This window comes from Myotis daubentonii, chromosome 10 (assembly GCF_963259705.1).
Source record: "Myotis daubentonii chromosome 10, mMyoDau2.1, whole genome shotgun sequence".
NCBI lineage: Eukaryota > Metazoa > Chordata > Mammalia > Chiroptera > Vespertilionidae > Myotis > Myotis daubentonii.
The window spans coordinates 32,636,192-32,662,575 of NC_081849.1; the positions used below are offsets into that span (position 1 = coordinate 32,636,192).

General features: G+C 42.0%; 2 protein-coding genes across 5 annotated transcripts in view; one reads left to right on the forward strand and one right to left on the reverse strand.

The window, feature by feature from the left end:
* Nucleotides 1–427: 427 nt before the first annotated feature.
* Nucleotides 428–8,350, forward strand: NDUFB2 (NADH:ubiquinone oxidoreductase subunit B2). Its single transcript, XM_059711987.1, has 4 exons — nt 428–599; nt 4,564–4,708; nt 6,395–6,493; nt 8,272–8,350. The coding sequence occupies exons 1-3, from the start codon at nt 505–507 to the stop codon at nt 6,467–6,469; spliced, it is 315 nt and encodes a 104-aa protein (XP_059567970.1). The 5' UTR covers nt 428–504; the 3' UTR covers nt 6,470–6,493; nt 8,272–8,350.
* Nucleotides 8,351–13,744: 5,394 nt separating this feature from the next.
* Nucleotides 13,745–26,384, reverse strand: part of BRAF (B-Raf proto-oncogene, serine/threonine kinase) — a 145,614-nt gene continuing 132,974 nt past the window's right edge. For all 4 annotated transcript variants that reach the window (XM_059711989.1, XM_059711990.1, XM_059711991.1 and 1 more), the window contains one exon: nt 13,745–21,061. In XM_059711989.1, coding sequence (XP_059567972.1) covers nt 21,039–21,061 — 23 coding nt within the window. In that variant the 3' untranslated portion in view covers nt 13,745–21,038. The remainder of the gene's footprint in view (nt 21,062–26,384) is intronic.

Consider the following 26,384-nt stretch of genomic DNA (forward strand, 5'->3'; position numbering starts at 1 on the left):
GGCCGAGGAGCAGGTCCAGGCTGGGAAAATGCCATGTAGATCAGCACCGGTGGGGAGGCGCGAGTTCCGACTCGGTGTCAGTTTGCCAGCGCGCGCGAAACAACGTGCTCCCAAAGCCGGGTGCCCAGGCCGGGCTCCTGGGCGCCCTCACCTCCCTCCGCGCGGCCTCGCACGCCAGTCCCCGAGGAAGCGCGCGGCTCCGCCCAGCCACGTCCCAGCCGTCACTTAGCAACGCCTAGGGTCGCCCTCACTCGCCTCCTCACCCTCTGGACCACAGCACGCCGAGTCCCTCCAGGCGCGCAGCACGCCACAGCGAAGAGACCGAGATGCTAACTTGAGACCGAAACCTTGGCTTCCCTCCCGCTGACATCACCCGGAAGGAGCTGGGCGGGGCGACGCCGCTGACGTCCCGGGGCGGGGCGCCGGGAGGAAGTGACGTGGAGCAGCGGTGCGGCCTCCCGGCGGTGGTGCGGCCTCACTGCGGCTGTCCGGACTCGGGCTGGCATGTCGGCTCTGACGCGGCTGGCGCCTTTCGCTCGCGGCGGAGGCAGCCTCTTCAGAGGCCTCCGCGCGCGGGCGGCTGGAAGCGGAGTCCGTCAGTGAGTGTCGGTCGGGGGTGGGATCTTGGCCCGCTTCTAACAGAAAGTGCCAGTTTCCGGGACGTTCTCACCTTGACACTGGGCGCCTGGGACGGACCCACCGCGAGGCATGCTGGGACTTGTAGTCGGCTGCGCCAAGGCCAGGGGGAGTTGGTGACAGCGGGGTGGGGGGTGAGGGGGACGCAGGGACACTACCCTGCACCAGGGGGATCCTGCGTTCGGGATGTTCACAGTTGGATGTGGACACAAGTTGAAGCTCACCTGGAAGCTAGAGCAGGAGCTGGGGAAGGGAGGTCGGTCCAGGCCGCGGAAACAACCTCTACGGTGTGTGCATTTGAGGGGTCAAGGGCAGGAGTGAGGCTGGAGACTTGGGGCATAGGGAGGGAACAGTAGAGGTCCCTGATGGCCGGCTGAGTAATTTAAAACAGGCGACAGCCGTCGTTGAGCGGCTTCAGTCCGATGTCTTGTGGCCAGATTATAATTCTGAAAAATCACTCAGGCTGCAGGTTGAGGAATGACTTCTCTAAGGCACGGGAGTGTAGGCGGTCACTCTGAGTGTGGGAAGGTGGCAGAAGGGAGACCCAAAAGTAGATGCTTGGGCAATTCAGAATTTTCTTATTTAAAAAAAAAACATCTATTTTTCAGAGCAGTTTTCAATTCATCACAAATTTGAGCGGGAGGTACAGAAATTTGCCATATACCCTCCTACCCCCACGCATGCATTACCTCCTCCATTGCCAGCATCACTCATCAGAGTGGTACGTTTGTTACAATTTGATAAACCTACGTTGACACAGCATTGCCACCCAAAGTCCATATTTTACATTAGGGTTTACTCTTGCAACACTAGAATTTAAGAGAGTGAGCAAAAGAGTCACCTGGTGAGGTAGGTAGCCTAAGAAACTGACTGGAGAGCATGGCGCTGGCAGGACATACCTACCAAGGGAGGACACATCTACCAAAAACAAGCTGGTAGTGCAGAGAGGAGAGATTCAGTAAGAGCAGGACTGAAAATAGTACCTTGGATTTTTCCAGGTAGTGTTTGGAGAACCCTTAGACCAGGGGTTCTCACCCTGTGGGTCGCGACCCTTTTGGGGGTCGCGACCCTTTTGGGGGTCGAACGATCCTTTCACAGGGCTCGCCTAAGACCATTGGAAAACGTATATATAATTACATATTGTTTTTGTGATTAATCACTGCTTTAATTATGTTCAATTTGTAACAATGAAAATACATCCTGCATATCAGATATTTACATTATGATTCATAACAGTAGCAAAATTACAGTTATGAAGTAGCAACGAAAATAATTTTATGGTTGGGGGTCACCACAACATGAGGAACTGTATTAAAGGGTCACAACATTAGGAAGGTTGAGAACCACTGCCTTAGACCATCATTTACACTTTACCAAGAGGCAACGCAGGATAGTGCCTGCCACATTAGCTGCATGACCTTGGAAGTTTCTTGATCTCTTCATCCCTCAGCTTTCTCACCTGTATAATGGGGATAATAATGTTAACTTCTAAGGAATCAAATGAATTAGAATTCCTGAAGTGTTTTAGGACAGTTACTTGTGCATTGTAAGCACCATGCAAGTATTATTCAGCTGTTGTTGTGAGGGACCTGAGACTCAGAAATTAAAAGAGTGACTTGCCTAAAGTTACAGATTGTTAAGGACTAGAGGCCCAGTGCACGAAATTTGTGCACAGGTATGGTCCTTAGCAGCTGCTGGCTGCTGGCCAGGGCCTTCCTTCGTTCCACGCCGCGCCCTGGTGTTCAGAGCATGTTATAACGAGCGATCGAACGCCTGGTCTGTTGAACTCCTGAGAGGACATTTTACATATTAGGCTTTTATATGGATAGATATAGATATGGAGCTGGGACAGGTGTGAGGTGGGAAGAAAGAAAAGGCCTAGGTGTGACCTGAGCACAGACAACAATGAATAACTTCCAAGTGGTAGCCCTGAGGGAGACTGGGGGGTGCTCCTCTTAAAAAAAAAAAATACTTTTATTGATTTCATAGAGGAAGGGAGAGGGAGAGAGAGATAGAAACATCAGTGATAAGAGAGAATGATTGATTGGCTGCCTCCTGCACGCCCTACACTGTGGATCGAGCCCACAACCCAGGCATGTGTCCTGATGGGGAATCAAACTGACCTTCTGGTTCATAGGTCAACACTCAACCACTGAGCCATGCCAGCTGGGCTAGGGGGTGCTCCTCTTCACTGAGGTCTTGGTTCTTCCATAACGCACACTGATTTCACAGTGTGAGTGATCATTAGGTGAACAAATATTTATGGAGCATCTTCTGGATTCCAGGATCCTTTTTAGGTGCTGGGGATAGAGCATAATACAAGAAAGAGAACAGAGCTCCCATTATGAAGAGAGGACACAAACAAGTAGAAAAGAAAGAACACACTTAGGTACTACTAAGTGGTATGAAGAAAATAGAGGGGATTTAATCTACAGTGTCCAGGATAGGTTACGGGATGGGTTACTGTATGCAGGATGATGTGGGGAATGCATGCCTGAGAGTTTGACTTGAAATAGGTCCTGAGTGAGAAGTCAGCCATGCTAACATGCCAGAAAGGGCCTCTCCACAAAGGCTCTGTGCTGCTGATGGCCTGCAAGCCCGGCAGGCTGGGATTGGGGGGGGGGGGGGGGGGGCGCAGAGGGAAGGGTGGTAGAGGTGGGATCAGAGATGAGGGAGGGCTTTATAGGTGACAAAGGCAAATTTGATGGGAGGCCATCTAGGCTTTTAAACCTCAAAGTTATATGATCTGGTTTTTGTTTGTTCTTTTAAAAATATATTTCTATTGACTTAGGAAGGGAGAGGGAGAGAGAGAATCATTGATAGGCTACCTCCTGCACAACCCACACTGGGGTTCTAGCCCGCAACCCGGGCATGTGCCCTGACTGGGAATTGAACCTGCCACCTCCTGGTTTATAGGCTTAACCACTGACACTCAACCACCAGGCCACACCAGTTCAGGTTGGTTTATGTTTTAAAATGTAACTTTCACAGAGAATTATGGTGCATTTTTGTGTTTAAACTTGATACTTAATCCTGGTTTGGGACACCCATTTATTTCAAATCACAGTTAAAACACTATGAGACTCTAGCAACCGTGAAATGTGGAGAGTGGTTTTGAACTATAATTCTCAAATCTTATTTAATGAGTTTAACTGCTGGGCCTTATAACTAGACTAGAGGCTTGGTGCACAAAATTCTTGCATGGGTAGGGTCCCTAGGCCTGGCTGGTGATCAGGGCTGATCTGTGGGGTGACCGGTGGGGCAGTCGGGGGGCCCCTGCTGGCACCTGCCTTGGCTGGCCTGGGGCCTGCAGGCTGGGGGCAGCTCCTACATTGAGTGTCTGCCCCCTGGTGGTCAGCATACGTCATAGCGACTGGTCGTTACTCCCATCGTTCTGCAGTTCGGTCAATTTGCATATTAGGCTTTTATTATATAGGATAGTATCTAAACCTATCAAAGAGGAAGCCTATTGTTACAATGTCCTCTTTCCCATAAATATTGCAGTGGAGCCGAGGACATATTTTACTTTTGAAATAGATGGCTAAATTGATTTGCTTATTTGTTTTCTTTGGATAAAGCTAGTGACTGCTTAACTACTATAGGTTCACAATCCTTTAACCAAAACTCTTGGGGCCAGTAACTCATTATCAACACATTCATATTTCTGGTGCAAGATACAGGAATATTCACTAAAGGAAAATCATCATTAGTCTCTTGTCAGTTCAGGCCACTGTTTGTTGCTTAACAAATTTAAAGTGAGCTTATGAAAAATGAGTATTTTGAGGGCTTGTGGAGCTCTATCATTCTGTATTTCATGGAAGAGATGAGAAATGTTAGCTTCAGTTTCTGGATGGAACTCAGGGTTTTGGATGACTGAATACTTTGAAGATGTAGCAAGCTGCCTAACATTTTCTTTTTGGCTCGTAGTGCTGGTGGCGGTGTGCACATTGAGCCCAGGTACAGAGAGTTTCCCCAGCTCACCAGGTCCCAGGTGATCAAGGGTGAGTTCTTCAGTGCAACCATGTGGTTCTGGATTCTCTGGCGCTTTTGGCATGACTCGGATGCTGTGCTGGTAAGTGCAGAATATTCTCCTTTCTGTGGGTGGGAGGAGGGAGGAAATAGTAACTTAGCTTCCCCTCCCCCCACCCCCCCCCATCCCGTGTGTGGACTATTTTTCTAGCCATGATTTTGCTTTTTGCTTCCTTGGTTTTAGTTACCTGGGACACCTGTGATCTGAAAATATTTAATGAAAAATTCCAGAAATAAACAATTTATAAATTTTAAATTGTGTGCCATTCTGAGTAGCATGATAAAATCTTGTGCTGTCCTGCTCTGTCCTGCCTGGGATGTGAACCGGCCCTTTGTCTAGCATTTCCACGCTGCATACACCACCTGCCAGCTAGTCACTTAGTAGCTGTCTCAGTTATCAGATTGAGTCGATTGTGGTAACTCAGTGCTTGTGTACAAGTCTCACCCTTATTTTACTTGATAATGGCCCCAAAGCACATGTGGACATGCCACATGTTAAGTGCTTCCTTTAAGGGCAAGTGCATGTATGTATAGGAAAATACAGTCTGTGCCTTGGGTTCGGTACCATCCATGGTTTCAGGCATCCACTGGGGGTCCTAGAACATATCCCCTGTGGATAAGGGGGGCTACTGTACATCCCTTCCCCATATTGTCCTGTGTGTATGCAGTAATTTTGTTAATGAAACCTGTCTCTCCCCTTTTGTACTAAAGGGTGCACATGTAGATAGTCCATGTTTTATGTTTTGTGTTAGTTTGCCATATTTGGAGGGACACTAGAAACTAGTTCTTTTACCTTGTGAACTAAGGGTTCATCAGGTTAAGTTTCACACTTAAAATCTTTAAATGATGAACGTTATCTAGTCTGTCTGGAGGCCCAAGGCAACCAAATTGGGGTGGGATAGATGTGGGCTAATTTGTTTTGAGGAGGGAAGTTTTTACTTGGCATCTTATTAGCCTCAACTGAACTTTTATCGCATTTGCACCGACCCTGTTCTCTAGGAAATGAATGAAGCCTTTGAGCCACTGAAATCTGTGCTTGTTGATCCAGAATACTTTGAATTTTAGTCAATTTGGTTTTGTTTTTAGGGTCAGAAAAAAATGTTAAATAATGCACAAGTTTTAGAGGCATCGGGTGGATTAGTATCCCATTTCTCCGAGAACTTCTCTGTGCCCTAGTCGCCCAGTAAGGGAGCTGCCTAGTGTCCACACACCAGCAGCACATAGACACCTGCCTCATTGTGGGTCAGCTGCCAGGAGGATATGTGGCTATTTGGTGTGAGACGATGGTGCAGCCAGATGCCCCCTAGATCGGGATCGAAGACGAACAAGTCCACCCGAGGCTCCCAGATCTCCCAGCAGGAATGACAGGACAGTTTGAGACATCCATTATGTTTTGCCAGGGCTTCAAGTCATTGTTGAGATGTGGGGTATCCTTGAAATCTGTTGCCTCCATTCCTACTGCTCTTCATCACAAACACATACTCAAACTCTGGCTCAGGCTGGTAGCTTCAAAATGGGCAGGCTTTTACAATTCAGCTTACATGGAACAATATGAAGAACAGTTGGACCATCGAGTAAAGTAGAATTCCCTCCTCTGGCATGTCAAGGGTGTGTATGTTATAGCCTTATATTTTCCTTATATATTTTTCCTTTAAATATTTTTTTTAAATGTAATTGTGTGGAGTATAAATTCTTGACTTTTTTTCTTTTTTTTTAATGATGTCACCAGGGTCACTTTCCATATCCAGATCCTTCCCAATGGACGGATGAAGAATTGGGTATCCTTCCAGATGATGAAGACTGAAAGTGTAAACTAAACTCTTTACAAGTAGGTAAAATTTCTATTTTTTGAAAGTTATATTTACTTTTTTTTATATAAAGAAAGAAGAGCTCATTCTTTTTTAAAAAAAATATTTTTTAGTGATTTCAGAGAGAGAGGGAGATGGAGGGAGATAGAAACATCATTGAGGAAGAACCATTGATTGGCTGCCTCCTGCACACCCCCAACTGGGGATTAAGCTCACAACCCAGGAATGTGTCCTGACTGGGAATTGAACTGGCGACCACTCAGTGCATGGGATGATGCTCAACCAGCTGAGCCACATCAGCCAAGGCTCATGTGTCTGATTTCTGAATTTAGTATTTTCACATTTGCTGTCCCCTGTGCTCCTGCCATCTCTCACCCTAATTTGGTTTCATCTTCATTTTCATTGTATATTTTAAAAATTTATTTTTTCCTAAGTTATGTTACAAGTTAGGGTCCCACTTAGCCATCAAAGGCTTTTAAGTACCAAGTCTACACAGGGATTACAGGGTGGACAAGACAGATAGGAGCTTACAGTGCTTGTTTATAGTTGCAAAACTACTACCGTCTTCTACGTTTAGCACTTACGTGGAAAGTTCCAGCATAGGGGAATGTTATGATATGGATGTGCATGGAAATGAACTCTTTAAATAGTAAAGGGTTACGACCCTTTCATTTTCCAGATCAGGACATCAGTCAGTTTCCCTTCTTTCATAAGGAAGGTAGCAGGAGAAGTTCCTTTCCCTACAACCCCTTGGGGGTTAAGACATTCTTTTTTTTTTTTTTTTTTTTAAATATATTTTATTGATTTTTTACAGAGAGGAAGGGAGAGAGAGAGCTAGAAACATCGATGAGAGAGACATCGATCAGCTACCTCCTGCACATCTCCTACTGGGGATGTGCCCGCAACCCAGGTACATGCCCTTGACCGGAATCGAACCTGGGACCTTTCAGTCCGCAAGCCGACGCTCTATCCACTGAGCCAAACCGGTTTCGGCAAGACATTCTTATTTAACGGTTTAAATTAATCATTGTACAGTTTAATTGCCATCATTCAGAACGCCTTGGAAATTTAAAAAAATATATATATTTTATTGATTTTTTACAGAGAGGAAGGGAGAGGGATAGAGAGTTAGAAACATCGATGAGAGAGAAACATCAATTAGCTGCCTCCTGCACACCTCCTAACTGGGGATGTGCCCGTAACCAAGGTACATGCCCTTGACTGGAATCGAACCTGGGACATTTGAGTCCGCAGGCCAACGCTCTATCCACTGAGCCAAACCAGTTAGGGCTGGAAATTGTTTTAAAGGATAGGAAGCATTAAAAGATAGTTGAGTGTTTCCATTAAATTGTATTATTAGTATTGCCTTTTTAATTAGAAGTAGCTTATTGACATGAAAATTAGAGCAGTTTTTGGATATGCAGGGCTGAGGGGGATGGCAAAAATGTCTCCAAAAGGCAGGTAATTAAGCTGTTTTATAGTTTGATGTCTCTGGGTTTGTTATGGACAGTGAGAGATCCCAGGCCCTCTGCTTCCTGTGTTAAAGTGTCTGACAGCACTAACCCCTTCCTATCCTCTTACAGATTTCCCAATATTCCCACACTGTCATTATTGTTTTGTTTTAATAACTAGACTGTAAGCCCTTTGCGAGAGCAAGGTGATTTTGCTTCCCTCCTCTACAAGGCGACTCACATGACTGTTGCTCAGTGGATCCTTAAATAATTGAATAAACAGAATTGTGGATTTGAGTTAGTGAAAATAAAAGTACTTAAAGCTTTTCCCTTTTGTTTTTCTGCAGGAGCAAGGTCAGAATTTCAAGAGATTGTGAACTTCATATTGTCTATTGAAGTTGTAAATTAAAGTGGTTTGGTCATGAATGAGGAACTGAGTTATGAATGTTTCTGACAACCATTCTCTGTGGATTATTTCCTGTGCCAACTGCTTACAGGCCCTTTCAGTGGATCCTCTTGGTTACCTCATGGCAGGTAGCCTTGGGTCCACGTATCAGAGAGGAAATTGAGGCTCGGGATGAAGTAACTCACGTAGCGTCACTCATGATGGGTGGCGATTTTACTCAGACCCCATACTTTACAGTGCCATACTGCCTGCCTCCTTAGCGAATGTCTGTCATACATATGTTGACAGTTAATGTGAAAACTTGCCATTTCTCTGCTGCTGGTGTATTCCCGAGTGTGCAGAGGGTAGCCATCAGGGCAGTTCACTTATTGTGCTTACATATCTCCTGTGGGTTGGGCACTGTTCAGTGCCATTTGTGGAACTCATAAGACAAACTTCTAACTATTAGGAACTCTTAGGGCTGGAGGAATGGGAAACAAGGGTGAAATGGATATTTTACTTTTTCTAAAATTTGTTTCAAAGTACTTTCCAACTATAGCATCATTGTTCTGAGAGTAGGTAGGACAACATTTTCCTCTCTCCACAGATAAAAATCTCCAGTATAGAGTGGCTTCATGACTTCCTTGAAGCATTACTATTCATGTATTTCCAACTTGGGTTTTTGACCACCTAAGCACTGGGAATGCAATGCTAAACAAGACAGTTAAGAGTCTGTTCACAGGGAGCTTAGATTTTAGGGAGGGAAGATGATAAGGTTTACTAAGTGCTGTGAAGGAAATAACACTGGGTGATTTGTTAGAGATGGGTGGTATTTTGGGTGAATGGGGAAAGCATTTTCGCTTAAACCTGAACTAGTATGAGGAACCAGTTATGTGAGGGTCTGAGTGGGGAGAGCTGTAGGGACAAGGAACAGCAAGAACCAAAGTCTAGGTTGGGACCAAAGTCTGTGTTTAAGGAACAGAAGATCCAGCGAGGGTTCCGGCAGGTGAGGAGAGGTTGGGATAGGTAAGGTTAATAGGTCATGGTTGCAGGTTTAGATTTAGGTGATGCACTGAAAAGCTTCTGGCAGGCCCTGAGCAGGGTGTGTGGGGTTGTGATTTGATGAGCATTCCTCGTCCTTAGTTTGCACTCCCTCTTTAGTTCTCAGTTGTCAGTGGGCATGACAGTCAAAGCCAAAGCAAATGGCAGCTTCACCCTCACCCACTCCAGCTCCAGCAGTCCTGAGCCTGTTGTAGGGGGTGCTGGCGGCATTCCCCTTGGTTTTGTGTTTACTCACCTGTTTAAGAGTGAGCTGTCTGAGCTGATAGTCTAAAAGGCCATGAGATTTCTGTACTTTCTGGTTCTCATTTTTGTTGCCCCTCCATATCAATAGTTTTGGGGAAAATACAATTTATAACAGTTAACTCAAGTAGGATAATGCCATTAGCTCTTATCCTTAGAAAGCAAACAAAATTGCTTGACTTGAATAAAAGCTAACTTAAAAACAGTAGTCTTTTAACTCAGCTAGTGTGGCCTCCACTTGGGCTGGGAAAACAGTTTGAGCTGATGCAGAAATTGTCTCCAACCTTTTCTCAAAGGAACTGGTCTCCACCCTGCTATTACAGTTTATGGGAAAATATTTAAGTGGTGAGGGTCCCAAAGAGATACCATATATATATAATTTTATTGATTTTTTACAGAGAGGAAGGGAGAGGGCTAGAGAGAAACATGGATGAGAGAGAAACATCGATCAGCTGCCTCCTGCACGCCCCCTACTGGGGATGTGCCTGCAACCAAGGTACATGCCCTTGACTAGAATTGAACCTGGAACCTTTGAGTCTGCAGACCGACGCTCTATCCACTGAGCCAAACCGGTTAGGACAATATACTTAATATATTTGATGTATGGCTATTTATAATTAAACTAGGGGCCCAGTGCACGAAATTCGTGCACGGGGGGGGGAGTGTCCCTCAGCCCAGCCTGCCCCCTCTCACATACTGGGAGCCCTCAGGCGTTGACCCCCATCACCCTCCAATCGCAGGATCGGCCCCTTGCCCAGGCCTGACGCCTCCGCCAGAGGTGTCAGGCTTGGACAGGGGACCCCCATCTCCCCCCCGATCACTGGCTCTGGCCCCCGCCAAGGCCTGAGGCCTCTGGCCCAGGAATCATGCCTGGGCAGGGGACCCCCATCTCCCTCTGATCGCTTGCTCCACCCCCCGCCCAAGCCTGACGCCTCTGACCCAGGCTTCAGGCCTGGGCAAGGGGACCCTCATATCCCCCCAATCCCCGGCTCCGCCCCCCGCCCAGGCCTGATGCCTCAGGCAGAGGAGTTGACCCTCATCACCCTCCGATCACCAATCACCGGATCGGCCCCTTGACCAGGCCTGAGGCCTCGGGCAGAGGTGTCAGGCCTGGGCAGGGAACCCCAGCTCCCCGCGGTTGCGGGCTCCGCCCCTGCCCAGGCCTAACGCCTCTGGCTGAGGCGTCCGGCTCGGGCAGCGGGGACCCGCAGCTGCAGCGGCCCTGCGATCGTGGGCTCCGCTTTAGGCCCAGGCAAGGGACCCCTAGCTCCCGGGACTGCCAGCTTCGACCGTGCCCAGCTCCCATCGCTGGCTCCACCCCTACTTCCTGCTATCACTGGCCAGGGCGGCAAAGGCACCTGATTCTCTGATCATGGCTGCCCCCCAGCTCTTAGCTCCCCCCTGGGTTTCCGATCACTGTCAGTGGCAGGGGGCTTCTTCCTGCTTTCCCTTTTGCCTCCCTGCATTGTGCCTACATATGCAAATTAACCGCCATCTTGTTGGCAGTTAACTGCCAATCTTAGTTGGCAGTTAATTTGCATATAGCCCTGATTAGCCAATGAAAAGGGTATCGTCGTACGCCAATTACCATTTTTCTCTTTTATTAGTGTAGATAATAGGGAAAACTGACTATGAGGCCAGGCACTGGAGTCACACTTTACATCTGTTAATTTATTAAATCCTGACATTCTTTCCATTTTATAAATGAGGAAGTTGAGCTATAGATGGATTAGGTAACTTGCCCAAGCTACACAGCCAGTTAGAGAGCTGAGGTTCAAATTCTGTCTGGCTCTAGGTCAAGTCAGCTTATCTCAGAGTTAGCATAGCATGGTGTAAACCTTTTCATGACCTACTCTTAAGAAATAATTTTACATTGTGACCTGAGATATAAATTACATATATATGTATACAATTCCAAAGTTTTATGAAACACTACTTACCTGTGATGCACTCTGATGTTTTCTCTTATTGTACATTAAAAAATGATGGTTCAGAGACTGATTTTACTACTCACCAATGGGTTTCAACCTGCAGCTTGAAAAACTGGCACAGAGCGTTAAGAACTCAGGCTTTGCAGTCAAGCTTGTGGGCTGACACAACTCTACCATTACTAGCTGTGAGTTTGGGCAGAGTACTTCTTTGATCTATGCTACAATTTCCTCATTTGTACATGAGTTAACTAGATTAAACGGGTTAGCATGTAAAGCCCTTAGAATTGTGTCTGGCATGAAGGAAATACTCTCCTAATGGGAGTAACTGTTACTTCTAGACCACTGAGTCTAAGGTAATTTTATAGTGACCCCTGCATACCAGTTTGCCGTCTATAGGAAAGCCTCCATATGAAGATAGATTCAGCTGTAACCAGACATCCCAACAGATGTGGTGCCACCCCTCCCTTCCGCCTAAGACAACAGGCATTTAGGACTCTCCCTGATTAGGAGTTAAAGGGACATTCTAAGTAAGTTTTAGGGCGTCCTGGTAGGTGGAGAGATGGACCTTCATAAATGGAAAGGTAGGTGGTGAAGGAACTATTGATGACAACAGAAGATCAGGTGTCACATTTTACACAGATTTGTTCCTGTGGAACCTTGAGTGTAAATACAATGGGATATTAGTCAAGTTAGAGATGGGAGGTATTGTGTGAGGAACACCTGCTGTATGCAGGATACAGGGAGGCAGAGTCATCGTGGTTCCACTTGCCACTAGAACTCATCTGGTTCCCTGCTGCCACCCTCTCATCAGGAGGGTCATGGGAACAGTGAGAGAAAGGAAAAGGGCTGCTTGACCTGCCTCAGCAGCTGGGCCTTTGCCTTTTGTCACCTATACAAGCAGTGGCTTGCCTGATTAATGAAGCAGTGTGCCTGTACAACATCCATTTCTAGCCATACACACCGTTTCTGTCCACATTTCATTATAGGCATCATGACCACAACACAGTAATATTAAAGAGTACTGACGAGTCCTGGCTGTGTGAGCCTAGGCAAGTCATTCTTATTCAGGGCTCCATATTCAGTAACTGAGATGAGACCTGGACCAGATTATCTTTAAGAACTTTCTGCTCTGGTATTTTATGAATCTAGGAGAAGTATCTAACCCAGACAGTAGGTCCAATTATCACAGCTTCTCATAAAATTTCAGACTAGTGTGATAGGGTTCTCTATCACAATAATTAAAGTATTCATGATTCTGGGCTAAATTTTAAGGAAATCCTCTTATGGAATAATACATTCTTTAGAAATAAGGCCAGGATTACTATAATCATGTATGAAGGTTATTTAGAAAATGTGTTTCTAAGATGTATATATTCACAGAGTTACATTTTTCAGATGATAAAACTGCAATTCAGAGAAAATACTTCAAGTCTGGGCAGCATTCTATGATTAGAGGGGCATGAGGACCAGAAACCAGATTCCTCAACTACTAGTATGTGCCATCTGGAAGACTTTTCTGTTCCTTCATATTGTTCTCATTCTGTTTCCAGATGAAGTTGATGATGTTTCAAAATTGTTCACTTCTGGAAACTGCTCAGTACTTTGACAGTTTGAAGATAAAGTATCTTTCAAATTCCAGGCATTGAAATCAAATGCACAAAATCAACTCAGGTAGCCAGCATAAAAAGAAGTATAAAAACCATTGTGGGCGTACTTTCAAATTTAGATGTTTGCACATGTGTACATTCTGTGTGTCAAAAAAGTTGGAAACTCATGAACACAGACAATAGTGTGGTGAAGGCCCGAGGGAGCAGAGAGGAGGCAATGGGGGGAAAAAGAGGACACCTGTAAACAATAAAGATACATTTTTTTAAAAGTTTGAAAACTTCAGACTCCTTCAACGACTGAATTATAGCATGTATTTCAACTGAGCCCTTGGAGGAGAAATCAGGTTGCAGAATTGAAGTACTTGTTGGTCATCACTATAACAGTGTAGCCAGCACGATGTAGCAGGCATCCATCTTGACAATTTAAAACTATCCTAAGTATAACTTCTACCCACAAGCAGTAATCAACATTGTATGTGTGAAACAAAACGTACACTTCTGAGGTCCTCCATTGCCTGGAAGAACTGACTGTCAAAATCCTGACTACTTCTGTTATTGAATGTGATAATGCTAGAAAAATAATGTTGATAAAGAATTCTCCATGCAGTCAATCTTTATTATAGCAGTATTCGCATATTCACATCAAGTACATAGAACTTTTTTTGCCTTTTATATAATACAGAGTTTTTAAATAACTTTACACAGAAATAAATTTCTTCAATCTGAGTTTCAGCTATCTTTATTTAATTCTTCATGCTTTCTATCCAAACTGAACAATATTTTCCATTGTACAAATTTACATGAGAAAAATTCCAAAGTACAAATGAAGGGACCTGAGCAGGAAAGGGAACCAAAGTATCAAGAAGTGGGGTTGGGGGAGAATGGAAGAAAAAAAAAAAAGATTCAAGCACTGAGGACTAAGGGTCAAGAGGGAGACAACATCCATTTGACTGAAAATAAATGTCTTTTTTTATGAATTGAAAAATAAGTTTTAAAAATAGTTACTCCATAATTTTTGCAAAGCAGGTATAGAGAGGTCTGCGGACAATTAAAAAGTCCCCATCTTTCCAGACTCCATGAGAACCTTTTGAGTGTTTGGAACTGAAGTGAACTAAACCTGAACCTTTGGCAGCGAGAGAGGAATGTGTATGAGAACTGCCACACGGTTTGGAGTAGTAAACCTGGAGCCATTTCCTCAGTTAAAACATGAAGGATTTGCCTTTCTTCTCCTGTATAGAAGAATTGTCCTCAAACCAAGAAGGTAAATGAAATGGGGGTGATGTCCTTTTTCTTGGTCTAAACTAAAGAGCAATCATAAGTACTGTATAGAATCAAAGGAACATGTTGGTAAATGGTCAAATTCAACCCCCTGACCAGTTGTATGCTCCTTTTTTAGAAGCAGAAATTGCTGAGTGAGGAAAGGTTCAGAGTGTACAACCAACAAAAGATTACCACACTAATAGATCACTGTCATAGTCCTTCCAATCGGGTGACATCACGAAGGCCAAACAGACTAGTGTGTAGCATGGCCAAAGGAAACAGGACCCAACAAATGCATTTTCAAATGGAGGGAAAAGGGCACAGCATAACACATACCCCCCTGTATGTAAACTAATGTAACATGAAGATACACAAACATAAAGGTTAGCCACTTATGTTGGTAATTAATGTGAATAAAAAGGCATTATGTTTTCATAGCTGGTTTTAATCAGCTATGTCCGGAACACACACAAATGTATAAGGAAGGAATGATTTAAAACAAAACCGTTCACAGCTTAGAAAAGCACACTTATTGCACTCTTACATTTTATTTCAGATAATTATGGTTTATTTCCCACCCTCACATCAATTTTTCCCTACCCTCAGACTTACTCCCACACCCTCCCCTGTCCTATTTGGTCCATTTTCTCTATATTTGTGCCTAGTCTGTGAGCTTTGTTGCTTATGCTAGTTTGAAGTTTCCTCCGATGTATCTCCTACTCCACCAAAGCACACCCGGGTTAAAAAAGCTTAATACACAAATGCAACACAGTAATTTTCAAAAGAAAACCAGTACTAAGCAACTTACTCATAATCCCCATCTGCACCCCTGTAACCAGAACCCTTCCTCTGCCACATCTCCTAAGTGAGACCCATGCCCAGTCCCACAGACACCGTGCTGAGCACCAGCCACGCGTGGGTGCTGGACAACCCACCCAGCCTGCCAGGAGATGCGATGGTGGGCACAAATCCTTTTTCACTTTTTTATATTTAACAGGAATAAATATATTTCAGTTCTTTGTTCTTAAAGAGTATTTCAATCTATAGAATTCTTTCAAAAAATGCATCACAAAAAAACAGATACACTGGCTGTGTACTCATGCACAACTGGTAATACCATTGTAATTAGTCAAAACAGCTAAATAAAATTAAACATTTTAATAAAACTGATTTAATAATAAGACTAAATAAACAGTTCAAGTTGTGATGCTAAAAGATCTACTTAAATATTTTTTGAGGTGGGGACTAACTGTCCCTATGCATTTTAAAATAAAGCCCTGTGACCTTAAGAATTTAGGAATTAAGTTTTTGTCCTTTTCTATCTTAAAAATACCCACCAGAAACTGTTAACTACCCTTTCTACAACTGAGAAAACTTAGGACTGAATTTCAATGTAAATATCTTTGCCAAACAGAAGTAAAAATAAGTTATCTGAAAACAAAACAAAGCTTAGCTTACTGCCTAGTGTACTGATATCACAAAACCTTACCAGCATTTTCGAATTTACCAGAGCTAGCAACATGGACCATGAACACACTGGCCACGTCATTCTCTGGTGGCCAATATACAAATCAGGCAGCGATGCTACCGTACTCTTCGGGTGCTCAGTGACCTGTGGGTGTAGGAATACCCCTCAGTGAGCACCTTGAGAACTCGCTGTGACAGTGCACTGCCTTTCCTGGGGCGGTGAGGAATGAAGATACGAGAAGCAGACCACGGAGCATGTCCAGTGGGCAGCAATGGCCAGGCCAGGAACTATTCCAGTGCTTCCTCATGAAGGAGGCCCGACACCTCACAGCACCCCCAACAGGATTAGCAGCACAGTCCTGCTTAATTTGCCAACCAGTCCTGGAAGGCAATTGTAATGTTTCAAACTCTGAAAAATCTGTGTCTAGGTTGGCAGCAGTACTCTGGAGACTGATAAAATCTAATTCTGCCCCATATTTTAATTTCTCTCCCCCTTCTCACTAAGTTAACACACGCAACTGCTGCCCAGCCTACAGTACTTCAACCTTGAACTACACAATTTCTTAAAATGTCTGTCAAATATTTCTGTTATATAAAAATTCCATGCTTTGAGAACCTATGGGAGTAGAAAAAGTTTCTCTAGAAATGTCACTGAACTACAATTTCAACCTATTTGCTCTATATGATAAATATATCTGACTATACTAGGGGTTATGTGCTTTAAAAAAATAATTTTGTTCACTGAAAATTTACCTGTGTTTTCATTTTTTAAATGTGATTTGGCTATAAACTCTTTAGTGCATTTATCTTTGCAGTCTAAATTGCACTCTAAAAAATATTAACACAGCTGAGTTAGACCAGAGTGGCTGCTCTCTTCATAAATCACTGATTTCTGCTAAAATTTTAGCTTTTTTTTTTTATTGCATCATGAAGGCACAGTAAGATCATTTGGCAAATTGTCAAGGTATTTCTCTACAGCCTCACCTACACCATTTCAATGTCTGATCTATAAGCTATTTTGTGTTCACACTCAGTAAACCTTCCATGTCTGGCTATGTGTGTGTTTTTAAATAGCCTAATGGTTGGAATCTGCTGGTCTCCAGGTGCTGCTATTCTAGCACTAACAAGGCCAACTTGGACAAAGAAGAGAATCTTGCAAAATGGGTAATCACTTTCTCCCCCCTAAGCTGGGCAGTTGGTCGGAGTATCTGCACATGTGACAAGGCTGTGGCTAACTCATTATGAAGGTGCACTGTCCTGCCAAGCCCATTGACAATTAAAATTATATCATTGTTAGTGAAGTGATACCGTAACTATTTAATTTCATGCAACTGACTTAAGGTTGATATTCTGAAACGTACCCCTAAACAGGTTCTGGCACCATTTGCAACAACATTCAGACACTCTGCTACATTTTTCAGTATTACTGCCTAAATGTATAATGCCCTTCAGGACAAAATGAGAGCGTTCAAATACAAGCACACATAAAAGTTAAAATCCTAAATCATCTTCATGTTCTAGAGCTCCTGACTTCATATTTTAAATAAATATTCATTACCTCATTCTGAGGAGGTAGTTTTTTGAAGAGGTCACCTGAACTCTGTAGTATGTTTCAAACTAAAGCTAGATGAGGTTTGCCCGAGGCAGAGGGTGAATGTACAGGGGGGGCGGTGAGGCTGAGGAGGGGTGTGCAGCAGTGCCAACGTTGCCTCATGAACAAATGATAACATTATGTGATTAAGAGCTGTGACCATATCCCATGAGAATCTAGGATATATTTAGTTTCAGGTGGACAGTGGTGAAGTCCTGAATTATCTCTTTATAACTAATCTCTTTCTTCTCCAACACTAACATGAATATAACACATATACTTCATATATGTGATTTTATCTTCTAGGATGTCCCAGTACATCCTATAGATCTCACATACAATCAGGGACTGCACGTCCAGGAACCAGATTTTGACAGCTAGACAGAGCCTTCTTTTAAGGTGCACACAAGTACAAAGAATCACACTGGATTTTTCTATTCACAAATCCCTTTTATAAACTACTTTTTGGTCAATATTATTTCAGTGGCAAAAATCTACACCCTAGACCAGTGATGGCGAACCTTTTGAGCTCGGCGTTTCAGCATTTTGAAAAACCCTAACTTAACTCTGGTGCCATGTCACATATAGAAATTTTTTGATATTTGCAACCATAGTAAAACGAAGACTTATATTTTTGATATTTATGTTATATATTTAAATGCCATTTAACAAAGAAAAATCAACCAAAAAAATGAGTTCGCATGTCATAGGTTTGCCATCACTGCCCTAGACTGTAGTTTAATGATAAAGTCCATCAGCTAGGAAAAAACAAAACAATACAATTCCACCAGGATTAAAACAATCTTTTATGGTTACTCTCAAATTTTTCAGGCTTCACCTCTCCTTACCCAAAATAAAAGGCCCCACGGAAGGCACTGCAGCCACTTTACGGAAAAGACAGACAGTTACCGCCTTGGGAAATAATCAGTGAAGCAGCCACATGTTATCCATTCAATTACTCATAAAGTGCTTTGCACGTCAAGGAGTTCTTCCTTGTATTTCTTAGGAGCTCAGCAAGTCTATCTGTAGTTAACCATCGGACAGTAAAGAAAGTGAAACTCAGAGGGAAACCCCTTTTTCATGTCAACTGTAAACTAGAGAAAAAACAACTTGATGGAAAAAAGGAAAAGGGAAATTTTCAAATTTTATTTTTTAAGGGCTGTATAAAAATTTCTCAATAATACCACGAGCCTGGCTTCTGGGCACAGACTCATTTGAGATAGAGTCTGTTTCTCCTTTTCAAATGAGATAGCAACCTTTTCTAAAAAGAAAGAGAAGAAAAAAGTGTATCACCTTGAACAGTGTTTGGAAAACCCCAATGCCAAGCTTCCTCCAGAACTAGGTCCGGTGCTGCTCCAGCCATCCAGGCAGTCCCGCACCTGAGCCTAGCAGCTCTACCTGCTCAGCAGACATGCCTATCGTTTAAGACCAGCTCTCTGCAATCTTGGTACAGGGAACACAAGCATGTTTAAAAGCATCCATGGCAGCATATTTAGAAAGAAAAATAGACAATGCTTTTAAAAGAGCCAGCATTATACATACAAGATGCTCTTCAAATGAGCATGAACCATTTTACATCTTAGTAATTTCTGAATTTTGTTAAGATACTGCTCTGCTCATGTAAGACTTAAGAACACACTGCTTTTCAAATTCACTAATAGCTTCAGTATACTTTCCATTCTACTGGGACAACCTTTTACACGTCCGTGGAATTTTCCTGTGAATACAGGTATTTTAGCAAAAATCTAATGGCAGTGAGTGTTAATAGGCTGAAAGTAGGGTGAGTTACAATTTGAAATTTTAAAATAACAATTTCTAATTCCCTGCTTTATTTTATAGTCCTATCCAATTTCTCTCAGATCCTTGGCTACCTAGTTGGGCTAAGTACATTTGATTTGATTTACATTCCCAAATCCTGTAAGAGATTCTAGATCCATGATAAGGGAGGTATTTGCCATTAATATGTCCAGAGTCACTTTCTTTGCTACTACCGTGACTTACACCACTCTTTAGTAAATGCCAAAGGAAGCTATGGCTAGGTTATATTTTCCGTTTATATAAAGATAAGGAATGAGGTTCTTAATATCACAGCAGCTCTTTCTGTAAAAACAATTGACGTTAGCTTCACACATACTCTCACAGTCCCAATACACCTAAAATTGCTCTATTATCTGCTTGGGGAACTCAGCTGCCAAATTACCCAACCTTTTGAAGACCAGGCTTGGGAAAAAAGGAAAAAGAAGAATGAATGGAGACACCACCATTTTTATTTTAGGTTGCATATTCTAGGTAAAAGAAAATGAGGATGTAGTGTAAGAGTAAACTGGAAGAAACAATGAGATATTAGCAAAGATGTTAGTGTGGATCCAGCAAGTACCATTAATTTAAAAATTATAAATATCTGTCATATGCTAAGACTCCCCATGTTTAGGTAGAGGAAGGATAATGATTTTTCTTTAAAAGTTGTTTATATAACAAAAATACAATTTTTCAGGATATATAATTCTAATGGGAAGTGTTTTATTTCAATTCAATTAAATCTGAAAATTATTTTTTTAATAAAAATATAATAGAAGAAACTCAGAAATTAAAACTTGTACCTTACATTTAAATTACATAAATGTCTCACATTCAAAACTGTTATCAAGCAGTTCTGTAGGCTTTTAACTAAATACCACCATGGCATTTTTGTGCCTTGGGCAAAGTAGCCACATAAGTACTTGGTGACTGGAAGAGCTTAGGAGGAAGATTTTCCTGAGAACTTGCTATATTGTGGAGGGAAAAAACCCCCAGACACTTCTCTTCATTGCTGGACCCAATGAACAAAGAAGGCAATGTGTGCCAGCACTTTCCAGCCTGCGTGGGTAGGCAGACACCCTCAGTGAGCAAGGAAACAGAAGGCCAGAAACCCAGGAGGTCAGGAAAAAGATGCAGCATTCCCTTTTCCTCTGCACCAAAACGTAGCTCTGTCTCCCTCTCATCCTCCACTTAAATAAAATAGCTTCATTTTGATAAAAATGAGTCAAGGACTGAACGTGCACCACACAGGTAGGGCATGCTGCATTTTTGTTCCGTCCCTCAGAAATGAACCAGTGGTGGCTAGGGGAGAGCTCCACAACAGACTCCCAGAACAGGAAAGAGAACGATGCTTGGTGATTGCAACTGCCCCATCAGATGATCAGCCACACACTGATCTGGTGGTTAGAAGGGCACAGTCGACCGGCAGACTCCAGAGCCAATCTCCCAAGCTGTAGCAGCAGTGTCTTTCCATCATGCCTGACCATCAAAAGGCCAGAACTCAGGGTCTCTCGTCTTCCTGGGACTGGGCAGACTTGTATGCACGTGGTGTTTGTGTTGAAGAAGAAACACTGGCAGCAGAGAATTCTGGTTCCTAAAACATTCTTCCCTCTTTTCTTGGATGGGAATTTCCATTCCGTTCCACATCAGCTTATGAATTGAAAATTTCATTTCTTTAAAAAAGGATCTGAGGAACAGAACTGTGTTTGATGTTAACAAACTGTACGAACACAAGACTTAAGAAATAAGAGTAGATGCTGCCATGATGGTGTGGCTACTTGAAGGCTGCAAATTCTCCTGTAGAGGGAGAACAAGAGCTAATTTTAAAAAAGTTACCTTAATTAACCTAGGTTTCTTAATTAACCTAGACACAGAGATAAGCCTCACTGAAACCTCACTGAAAGGTGACTAGCTGTCTATTACAAATCTACCAACATCATCATTAATTTAAAAAGCAAAACTGGCTGAAACCCATGAAAGAAGACAACTTGCATAGTAGACAGACTATGGTTCAATTACATCAATTAATCAGTTAACTGCCATGCGTTCAAAACGGAAACCATTCCACACACCACAATATTTTGAATTAAAAAAATCAATTTGCAATGAATATTATAAAAATAAATATATTACAATTCGGGTGTTCTTGAATATTTTCAGCTGAAAATTCTCACGAAAAATAACTTTTAAAGTTGGTCAGGGCTGCTACTTAAGGAAAACATTTCTTTTTATAGACGCACGTGGCCTATGGGGAAGGCCCGCCGCTTGCTTCTATCGACGCTTATGGTGTACAATGGGTTAAATATCATGTCTGCAGATAATTTCCTAGTTGGATTTTACATGCTATGGTTCTAATCAAGCTGAAAACAGTTCCAATGAACAATATATCTCAGAAATGGATTGTAAAATAGTAGGGCTAGTTTGCCCCTGAATTAGCAACTCATTTCCATTATAATGCCACTATTAGAAAGGAAGAAGCAAAAATTATCCTCATTTGCAAAAGATAAAATTAAGAGGTCAAATGATTTGTCCACATTACACATCTGACAGCAGGAAAGAAAGCCCGACCCTCATCTTCTAGTTCATTTCACCTTTTAAACTACCAATAAATTACACATAGGCACATGTCACTGGACATCATTCTCAGCATAAGAATTCTTGAAACCATGATGTCTGTTTGAGGTACGACACTCCTTTAGCTTACTAAATTTGGGGGCTTCATAGAAGGGCCATTATTCACCTACCGCTTTGTCCACGGCTTCTACTTATAAGTAGAGGTTGGTTCCTCTATTATATACACTATTAGAGGCCTGGTGCACGAAATTCGTGTGTGTGGGGGGAGGGTCCCTCAGCCTGGCCTGCATTCTTGCACAATCTGGTAGCCCTCCGGGGATGTTTGACTGACAGTTCCCATGGGAAGTGGGCCTAAGCTGGCAGTCAGACATCCTTAGTGCTTCCCAGGAGGCAGGAGAGACTCCCGCCACTGCCTCTGTGCTCATCAGCCATGAGCCAGGCTTCTGGCTGAGCAGCACTCCCCCTGCGGGAGCGCACTGACCACAAGGGGGCAGCTTCTGCATTGAGTGTCTGCCCCCTGATGGTCAGTGCACATCATAGCGAGTAGTTGAGCTGCCTTAGCATATCATTAGCATATTACACTTTGATTGCTTGAATGGCCAACTGGGTGACCAGACAGCATATTAGGCTTTTATTATGTAGGATAGTTAATTTCTGGGGGTTGGTTAATAACTGAGAACTATCAGAATTTAGTCAGCCTTAACATCATTTTTCAGTAATAGCAGCTTCTGAGGAGGATTCACTTATATACTATAAGTGAATAGTGTATTCACTTATATGAATAAACTGTTTAATCCAAAAGTAATCTACTTATTTTCTGATTGCTATTAGATTCTGCTTACTAGAGAATACTGGCATATTCCAACAACCAACAGATTGCCAATGGCTGACTGAACCCTGAGATTATATGTTGTTAATATTAGCAACTAGTTGAGTGCCTGTTATATATATCAGTGAGGTCACTGAATACCTTATATATGTTTGCATCTGATCCTCCTAATAACTCTACGAGGCAGGTGCTATTACTTCTCTTCATTTTACAAAGGAACAAGCTGGGGTTTACAGTGATTAAGTAACTTGCCCAAGATCTCACAGCTAGAAAATGGCAGAGTTGGAATGCAAAGCCAGGTGCTGACTCCAAAGTCCAGGGTTTTAACAATTAACAAGCCCCTAAACAATTTTCAATAATTAATAATTTGTTTTCCCATTCTGAATACAGCTACTAACTGGGCTGCAGGTAGTGATACTATCTCTTTCCATCTAAAGATTTCTTTTAACAATCAGCCAAGGTACTGTGAGTCAAAAGATCAAGGAAGAGTAAAAGAATTATTACTTCATACTTAAATTTAAAAGGAATAGGAAGTTAGGCACTGATTTAAAAAATAGCCAAAGTACTAAGACCTTGGAGAGTAAAACATTTAGAGCATTACCATAGGAGGATATTATGTTAATAGAGACTCAAGAAATATATAAACATTCTCATTATGGTTTGAGTACCTTATAGTTTTAAGATTGCTTTTTTCCCCCCAGTATTTTAACATATTTCTTAAAAGCAATTTTCAACATTCTTATGAGTAGGCACTGTAGGAAGCCAATGTAAAAACAAGATTTATTTAACAGAAAATCTTCATAAAAATGCTAGAATTCATCTATTAAGTGAGAATATCAGAAAATGACAACTTTATGCCAAATCTTAGATATTACATTAAAATATAACCTGGAAAAAGTCTTCAGTGTTTCTTATTCATTATTACAATCAGACACTCCATTTTGTTGAAGAGTGTTCTACTCCATAAACTTGAACATTAGCCTTAAAAATAAAAATATCCAAAACACCCCAAATGTACAAACTCTTACCAACACAGTGGAAATAGAATAGCAGTAAGGCGACCACTACTGATCATCCCACCCGAGTCACTGCTTTTAATGGAATGTAATTCTTTTCATGCTCAGGCTTCAGCTTGAGAAAAAGACAAGCACAAAAAGAACTTCGAGTTTAGGGATCAATAAACTCTTTCTATATATGTCCCTGAAATCACAGAGAAATTTAAGAAAAAGATGAGGGTAACAGGTAATGGATCTGTTTTGGGGAAAAAAAAAATCTTTTCTTGCTCAGTCTTTCCTGCATTACCTGGCAATCTCTATTATTATCCCATCTCCTGACTTATTTTATTTGAAATAAGAATCAACTCTGCTTGTCTGAAGTTATTTGAAGTGAAATATCCAAATACTCTGATTAAAAAAAAAATAAATCTCAGTATATTATTAACTGAAAAATCAATCAGAGGCCAAAATAAAGCTTAAAACAAACAAACACTTCCTTTCTGGATGAGAAGCAGCTAAGCTCTATTTTCTATTTGACTTTATTAGGGATAGGGCAGAGAACAATTGGGAAGACCCTTTGATTTTAGACACTTCAAATATCATGGTTTATTTGAAAACTAAGAATTTTATTAACTAGTTTTAAGATATTATTAAATCACTACATTTTATTCCAGAATTGAATGCATTTTTCAGTGGCTGTTATACATATAAGTTTATAAAAATTCCCCTTAAAGAGAAAATATGCTATGAAGCCCTAACCGGTTTGGCTCAGTGGATAGAGCGTCAGCCTGCAGACTGAAAGGTTCCAGGTTCGATTCCGGCCAAGGGCATGTACCTTGGTTGCGGGCACATCCCCAGTAGGAGGTTTGCAAGAGGCAACTGATAGATGTTTCTCTCTCATCGATGTTTCTAACTCTCTAACCCCTCTCCCTTCCTCTCTGTAAAAAAATCAATAAAATATATAAAAATAAAATAAGAATCTAAAATTTTAAAAAAAAGAAAATATGCTATGAAAAACCTAATAATGTTATTTTGTACACAAATCAATCACTGCTTCAGATAGAGGGGGCAGTCATTATCACCAGAACAAGCCCCATTCTTTCTTTGTGGTGACCTTTCAAGGCAGTTTCAAAAAAATGAGGAACATTCTTGCTCTGACTGGTTTGGCTCAGTGGATAGAGCGTCGGCCTGAGGACTTAAGGGTCCCAGGTTTGATTCCGGCCAAGGGCATGTACCTTGGTTGCAGGCACATCCCCAGTAGGGGGTGTGCAGGAGGCAGCTGATCGATGTTTCTCTCTCATCGATGTTTGTAACTATCTCTCTCCTTTTTCTCTGTAAAAAGTCAATAAAATATATTAAAAAAAAGAAAAGAGGAACATTCTGGCATAGACACACTGAAGTGCCATAGAAATGCTCAATAATTCTCAATTAAATAAGCCTATGATTGGCGAAATGCTTTAGTCATGAAGTACCCATATTCATAATACTGTATTTAAAAAAAAGAAAAGCAGATCATTTCCTTAAATTGAGAGCGGCCACCTTGAGAGAAAGGCCATGTAAGCTGGCGTGTTAAATAGTTACTATTTAGAGAGGATGATTTTAACTACTGACTCGGTATTTAAATGGCTAGTACCATATTGTAATATCAGAAAATAAACCTGAAACAGTTGATTAGATGCTATAATACCTAAACTACTTAAAATCAAGAAGACAAATCTCATTCCTCATCATTGACTAGTAAACCTTCTAAAATGTGAAACAAATTTTATGAAAAGGCTGCCTCCTGAAGAAGGAAACCAACGTTAATGAAAATATCTGAGGTCCTGGATTTTAGGGAAGAAGTCAGTTACAAGAGAATGAATGTCCTTTTGTTGTGATTAACTAGTTAGTGATTACCTTTACACAGGGTCAGGAAAATAATGTTTTTCTTTATTCGGAGACTATATCTAAAAACTTAGTATAAAACAAACAACAGAAAGATAAACTACCATATATCATTCTAATGCTTCCTATTTTTCCAGATCCATGTTATCTAAACATCTCACCTGCTATTTTTAATGTTCCCAGTGGGCCCCATTTGGAAAGAAGAGTTACTATGAGACCCTTTGAAGGCATGTTTCAATGTTTATGGGACAGCAGTTCTAGGAGTTTAGCATTGAATGCCCTCTGGCAAAGGAGACTGACAAAGGAGGAAAGGAAAGAAAGCAGATGGTGGGGACTGTTCAGGTGGTTAATGTTAAGAGGAAAAAAGAGAGTGTACAAGGAAAGAAAAATAAAAGTGAAGCAAGTTCACTGGAGGATTACAGAAACAGCTCTATCAATAAAAAGACCCTTTGACTCTTTTTTTTTAATTAAATCTTTATTGTTCAGATTATTACATTTGTTCCTCTTTTTTCCCCCCATAACTCTCCTCCTCCCAGTTCCCGCCCCACCCTCCGCCCTCACTCCCCACCCACTGTCCTCATCCATAGGTGCACGATTTTTGTCCAGTCTCTTCCCGCATCTCCCACACCCCTTTCCCCCCAAGAATAGTCAGTCCATTCCCTTTCTATGTCCCTGATTCTATTATGATCACCAGATTATTTATTCACTTGATTCTTAGATTCACTTGTTGATAGATGCATGTTTGTTGTTCATAATTAGTATCTTTACCTTTTTCTTCTTCTTCCTCTTCTTAAAGGATACCTTTCAGCATTTCATATAATACTGGTTTGGTGGTGAT

Excerpts from the sequence above, each read along its gene's own strand:
- NDUFB2 (XM_059711987.1), top strand. The coding sequence starts at position 505 with ATGTCGGCTCTGACGCGGCTGGCGCCTTTCGCTCGCGGCGGAGGCAGC. Across the intron at positions 600-4,563 it reads GCTGGAAGCGGAGTCCGTCA|TGCTGGTGGCGGTGTGCACA; the intron begins GTGAGTGTCGGT and ends TTTGGCTCGTAG. Across the intron at positions 4,709-6,394 it reads ATGACTCGGATGCTGTGCTG|GGTCACTTTCCATATCCAGA; the intron begins GTAAGTGCAGAA and ends TGATGTCACCAG.